We start from the raw sequence: 6,693 nt of genomic DNA on the forward strand, positions 1-6,693 counted from the left end.
ATGAAATGAAATAAGAAGTGATTTGTGGTGTCTTGCAATGATAGCAAAAGCCATTTACACTATGTATCATAGAATACATGACGGAAATAGAGGACAAACAAGCAAATTCAAAGAATTGTGGTCCTCCGCTTTCGGTGTCTTTGTGAGTGAGATGTCATTTTTTATAACATACTGTGTCAAATATGAACGCCCTATCATACAGTGTATGTCATTTAGAAATTATCACCGAAGTTGAATTTAAAAAACAAAATCAGTCGTGAAGGTCAAGGTAAAAAATTATGTCCAAGGATAAGTTTTTGAAAGGTACATGTAGGTCAAACTCTAAGGTCAAAGGAAAAATGTTGTTGGATTCTTAAGAAAGGTCTTGTCATTTTTTACATATGTTAAGTATGGAAGCTTTAGCCCTTACCGTTCAAAAGTTATGACCAAGGTTAAAGTTTTTAAAAAGAAAGTCAAACTCCAACGTCAAGGTCAGAGGGTCAAAGATCTTGATATCGAATGAAAAGTCTTGTCACAAGGATTAAATATGTGAAGTATGAAAACCCTAGCCCTAACTCCTCAACAGTTATGGTTAAAGTTTGTTTTTTAAAAGTAGGTCAAACTCCAAGGTCACTTTTCTTGGTGTCAAATAAAAGGTCTTTTCACAAGAATAACATATGAAAAATTTATCATAAATACCGAAATCCCCAAGGTCAAGGTCAAAAGGTCACAATTGTTGGTATCCAATGAAAGGTCTTTCCACAAAGAATACATACCGGGGTATGTGAAATATGAAAGTCTATATGCAATATGAAAGTCCTAGTATCTACCGTTCAAAAGTTATGGCCAAAGTAAAAGTTAAAAAACTTTGTGTAAAACTGGGTCGAACTACGAGGTCAAGGTCAAAAGGTTAAATTTTGTGGTATCCAAAGAAAGGTCTTGTCACAAGGAATACACATGTGAAATATGAAGGTCATAGCTCCACTAAATCAAAAGTTATGGACTAGGTTAAAGTTTTTGCGGACAAACAGACAGAGAGACAGACAGACAGACGGACGGACACGACAAAAATATATACCCCCGAAACTTCGTTTACGAGGGCATAAAAAACTTATTTTATTCCACGGTTTATTTTGTGAAATTGTACTAACATTGTTCCTTTAAATCTTTAAACACAAATCAATGCACAACTGCTTTTAATCTGGGGTGTAAAACTGAAGATCCCCGCCTCCCATTTTGTTATAATGGCAAAGTCCATGTTTTGCTTACAGATTCTTAATAACATAATGCCATTGTGCACCTCCTATCTTACTTTTTCATCCGACACTTAATTCTGGTTTCTGAGAGCAAAACAGGGACTTTGTCATTGTAATCATAATGGGAGACGGGGGTATCATTTAGTGAGCTCGTTGCTCACATGCAGTACATCTAGTTGAAATTATTTTTATTTTTTTAACAAGGGGGTGGGGTGAAAACGTACATCTACTTCCTGCTGGATTTTGAACAAAGTATTTCTTTCTTATATAAGCCTGCACGTAGCGGTAGGTTGTAAGTAAAAACTCGCCGCGCTTGCGCGGGATTTCATCAAGTTTTTTAGAAAAAAAATGTCCATGAAGTGTGCAACTTTTTCAACCTAAAAATAAATAACATAATCTGTAAACACCTTTGGAGTGGTATAGTGTAAGGTTTGTATTAGGGATCGTTGCATTTCTATTAGATCCATTGTGGTCACTTGATATCCATGTAAAAAAATATTGAAACCAGAAGTATCTGACGAGACTGTGGCTCTACCAGCTCCTACTTATAAGAAAGGGAGAAAAAAATTGTATAAACATTGATTGTTTTGTATGTTTTGCTAATGATGTTACCGTGTTTTTAGCTCTCTGGTAGTAAATATTTTCTAACGTTGTCTCCTTACTTTCAAAATAAACGGTGTGTAGAAATTCAAAAAAAAATAGTGCCGTATATATTGAAGTTATTTTAATATATATCCAAATCTTTAAAGAAAAAAAGAATTGCTACAGATTAATATTTCTAATATCATTTCAAAAAATTACCAACTTCAATGGTGGGAATCTATAGTTTATTTTCGTTTTACAAGATTCTTGTAATTTAGACGATAACAGCTAGAGGTGTTGGAGCGGAGTGTAAAAACGACCTTTGGTGAGAGATTGAGCGGAGTTACCCGAGGATTGCCGATTGCAGTATTGGTAGCTTCACCAAACCGGAAACACTGCATCCCCTATTGAATTATATAGAGGAATTAAATAATGGATTTTACGTTATTATTTCGAGTGCCAGAAATTAACCAGAAATCTCTGTCGAGACTGTAGCTCTACTGGTTTGTACTTATAACAAAGGATGAGAAAAGAAGCCATTGCCATCAGACCAAAACTGTAGAAGGAGTAACGTTATAAAGGAATTTCACAGGCATTTCTATTTTTAGTAACAATGGCAACACTGTTCATTAAAATCAAAAACCAGTGCACTATTTTATGTATTTTCTTGTAGTTTACTTGTGTGCCAAGTTGTATCAAAATCAGACCAAAATTGTAGGAGGAGTAGCGTTTTAAAGTAATTTCACAGAAAAATCTATTTCTAGTAACCGATTCACTGATCTAGGTTTCTTCATAAAGCGTCTATAATAGGCACAAGTACTAAGGAAACCTCTCAGCTCACTGATAGATTTAGGTTCAGGCCGGCCAAGATTTGATAGCTCGGGGTCAGTAGATATGCCATGTGGAATGACTACTAGTATATGTCCTAAAAAGGAAACCTGCTTCTGAAATAGACTACATTTCTTTGGGGAGGTCTTAAGATTGGCACTTAGTAATTTATTCAAAACAGTAGATAGTCTCTCAATATGCTGCTCAAAAGTTTCAGAAAATACTATGATGTCGTCAATGTACAACAAACATATCTCGAAATTTAGTCCACTTTGAGACGGAATACTATTATTTATCTCCAAATACTTCATAAAACACATTCCATAAGACGCTGAAAAGTCGCGGGGGCATTGTGTGGTCCGAAAGGCATAACCTTAAATTGATATTAGCTGATATTAGTGACAAAGGATGTTTTCTCAGCATCACAGCTTTTTATGGGGACTTGCCAAAACCCGCTTTGTAGATCAAGAGTAGAGAACCATTCTGAACCTCTGAGTGCATCTAATGAGTCGTCAATACGGGGAAGGGGATAAGAATCTTTGTGAATTGTAACACCAAGATCGCATTTTGATTTTGCAAAAACATCTTTATGTCGAAGTAATAAATTCTTGAACTGTAACTTTTGTTCTTTATTCAGGATGTTTTTAGAAGAAGCAAGAGGTCAACTAGGTGTTAAGAAGACCGAGATCAGCATCCGTCGTCTCAGTGACTCCTTGATTAATTTGAAAGAAATTTTGTAATTTCAGGTCAGAGGATTTTGTATGGTCAACTTCTTCACCCGTGGCTGCAAAAGTGCCTTCATTTACAGTAACAGCTTCATTTGTAAAATTTCCAGCTCTCAGAGGGACAGATATCTGTTGAACATCTAATAGAGATCTAGCAATAGGAACTCCACGTTGGATCAGCTGATCACTGCAGGGTTCTAGAACACATTCAGTCATGGTAGTCGCCCCATTAATGTCGCCTCTAATTATCGTTTCGCTGTATGGGGGAAGGACTATGTTTTCACTGACTCGTATTCTACAGGTTGATTCACTTCTGGAGTTCTCCTTCTTGTTAACTTGGATAAGGCCAATTTTAAGGCTACTGCTAAAGAGACTGCCGGGGTATATTTGGAATAGTTTAAATGTTTGCTATTTTCACTGAAAAATGATTATATACCGTGTACTTGTAGCTCATTTTGATTGATTGATTGTATATTGTTTAACATCCCTCTCGAGAATTTTTCACTCATATGGAGACGTCACCGTATGCCGATAAAGGGCTTTAAATTTTGACCTTTACTCTGTACTCAGGGCAATTGAGCAGTGAGGAATCTTTATCGTGCCAACGCCTGCCGCTGACACGGGGCCTCGGTTTTTAAGGTCTCATCCGAAGGACCCGCAACTTTCACTTCAAAGTGCCGAGCGCATGGCGAAGGAACAGTCGCTACCCATTTTATCGACTGGGTCATCGCGGCCGAGATACGAACTCACGACCTCCCGATCACGGAGCGAGCGCTCTACCGACTGAGCTTTCACTTTAATTAGACATTGATACAAGTAGAGCTTTTCAAAAAAGCTTACCGTCTTTAGCAACAATTTTAAACAGTAAACAGATCTATACTTAATAGGCCGTATAATTCTTTTGAATTTCTTGATGTTGTATTGCTAAATTAGCTTTTTACGGGCATTAGCCCTACCACGGTTGTCGCTCGCTCATCTCCGTAAACTGGCCGAGAGCTTTCGGCAAACCTCGGCTGATTCCCATTCATTCTTCAAACAAGAAAGGGGAAAAGAATAATAACAAATTGTAAAGCCTGCAAGCAATAACTATCAATTTTTATTTATAATGAAATTAAAGAGACCTTTTTATTTATTGCTTTAAAAAATATCATGTTATTAAGAAATAATTACTGCTGATTTTGTTGTTCTTTTTGTCATTTTTTTAAGATTGGAAATCTTGCAAAATTGTTAAGTCGTACGAAAAATAGATCATCAGAAAGTTATCTCCCTTGCCTTGAACAGCATTTCAACCAATGAAATAATTGAAAATTTTCTCATCATGCAATTTCTACCAATCACAAAAGAGAGGAAGAGCATAGTCCGAAGACTGTAAAAAACTTCAACTATACAATACCGTCTTCCAAGGAAGACGGTAATTATACGAGGGGTGATTAAAAAGTTCGCAAACGGATCTGTGTAGTATATAGACCGCCTCCATCAAAAGTTAATAAGCTAACAACGTGTTCGTTTTACACCGAATGGTTGGAATATCTCAGTAGTCATGTGATCGATACAGAAGAACTACTAATTACAGGAGATCTGAATTTTCATCTAGAAGATATGAATGATATGTCAACGCAGAAGTTCATAAATACGTTATCAGAGTATGGTCTCGTTCAACATGTGAAAACACCAACACATGTTCGTGGTCATCTACTAGATGTTGTTATAACGAGAGAATGTACAAAAATATTGAAACATCCCCCGACAGTCGATGAGAGCTTTATATGTGATTCCAGAGGAATGTCTTACAGTGATCATAAAGGAATCAATACGGTATTATGTGTCTCAAAACCACCCAGAGAACGGAAAACCGTGTCATCAAGGAACTATAAGAAAATGAACATAGACAATTTCAAAAGTGACCTTAATTTTCCATCTGAGAATGTATTACATACATCACCGCTAAACGATCTGGTGAATATTTACAACGATTGTGTTCGAAATGCTGTTGAGAAAAACGCCCCCCTTCGCACCCAAAACATTGTTTTGCGCCCGAATACTGAATGGTATTCAAACGAATTGCTACAGGCAAAACGTGAAAAACGCAAAGCGGAAAGGACGTGGAGACTTTCTTGTTTGGCGGTGCATAAGGAGATATTCAAGGACAAATGTCTACAATACAGCGCTTTTCTTACTCAAAGCAAGAGGGACTATTTTTCCTCGAAAATAATAGAGTCCGGAAATGACTCAAAACAACAATTCAGCATTGCAAATCAATTAACTGGGAAAAAATCAGAAATTGTTTTACCAATTTGTGACAATGAATCAAATCTGTCAGATAAATTTGCCGATTTTTTCGAATCAAAAATTCTAGGAATTCGAACGGCTCTTGTACAACATAACAACGAACAGTACGGAATACAAGACGCGCTATGGGCAGATAAAAATTTCGTGGGAAGCCCGCTTCGAGAATTTTCTAGAACCTCTCCCGATGAAGTCTTAAAAATTGTGTTGAAAACTGCCCCTAAGTTCTGCGAATTGGATCCAATGCCTACGAATATCTTGAAAACATGCATTGAAAATGTCCTACCAATTATCACCTGTCTTGTTAACAAATCACTTACCGAAGGCGTTTTTCCAGAGGATTTTAAACAGGCGATAGTTAAGCCGCTTCTCAAGAAACCATCTCTAGATAAAAAGTGTCTGAAGAACTATAGGCCGGTTTCAAACCTATCATACGTTTCAAAAATCATTGAAAAAGTCGTCGCAAAAAGAATCGAAGATCATCTTACTTCGAACACTTTACACGACAATCTTCAGTCAGCGTATCGTGCGGTTCATTCCACAGAGACTGCCCTCCTTAGAGTTCATCACGATATTGCGGTATCTCTTGACAAAGGATGCTGTGCTACTGATGCTTGATTTGTCCGCGGCGTTCGATGTCATTGACCACGATATACTTTTCCGTCGACTAGAATACTCCTACGGGATAGGTGGTTCAGCCCTTCAGTGGCTACAATCATACCTAGGCGATAGATCACAAAGAGTATCGATTGGATCAACATTATCGGGACCAAAATCACTCAAGATTGGCGTGCCCAAGGGTTCTGTACTTGGCCCCAGGATCTACTGCTTGTTCGCAAAACCAATTGGGGAAATTTGCTACAGAAACAACATGAACTACCATTGCTATGCAGACGACACGCAGATTTACAACATGATAGAACCCCGGGATAATTGGGATAACATCTCCATCCGGCTAACTGCATGCCTAAATGACATTCAAAACTGGATGAGTGTAAACTTACTTAAACTAAACCAGGAAAAAACGGAACTCATGA

At 37.4% G+C, this 6,693-nt stretch overlaps 1 protein-coding gene across 1 annotated transcript; it reads left to right on the forward strand.

Moving 5' to 3' along the window:
• Positions 1–4,969: 4,969 nt before the first annotated feature.
• LOC134249071 (uncharacterized) lies at positions 4,970–6,274 on the forward strand. Its single transcript, XM_062731430.1, has one exon. It carries the CDS (start codon positions 4,970–4,972, stop codon positions 6,272–6,274), a length of 1,305 nt encoding a protein of 434 aa, XP_062587414.1.
• The last annotated feature ends 419 nt before the right edge of the window (positions 6,275–6,693 follow it).

The sequence above is a fragment of the Saccostrea cucullata genome, unplaced genomic scaffold (assembly GCF_032062105.1).
Source record: "Saccostrea cucullata isolate Sc308-1 unplaced genomic scaffold, CSIRO_AGI_Scuc_v1 ctg20030, whole genome shotgun sequence".
Classification (NCBI taxonomy): Eukaryota; Metazoa; Mollusca; class Bivalvia; order Ostreida; family Ostreidae; genus Saccostrea; species Saccostrea cuccullata.

Coding starts and splice junctions, on each gene's coding strand:
- LOC134249071 (XM_062731430.1), top strand. CDS start 4,970: ATGAATGATATGTCAACGCAGAAGTTCATAAATACGTTATCAGAGTAT.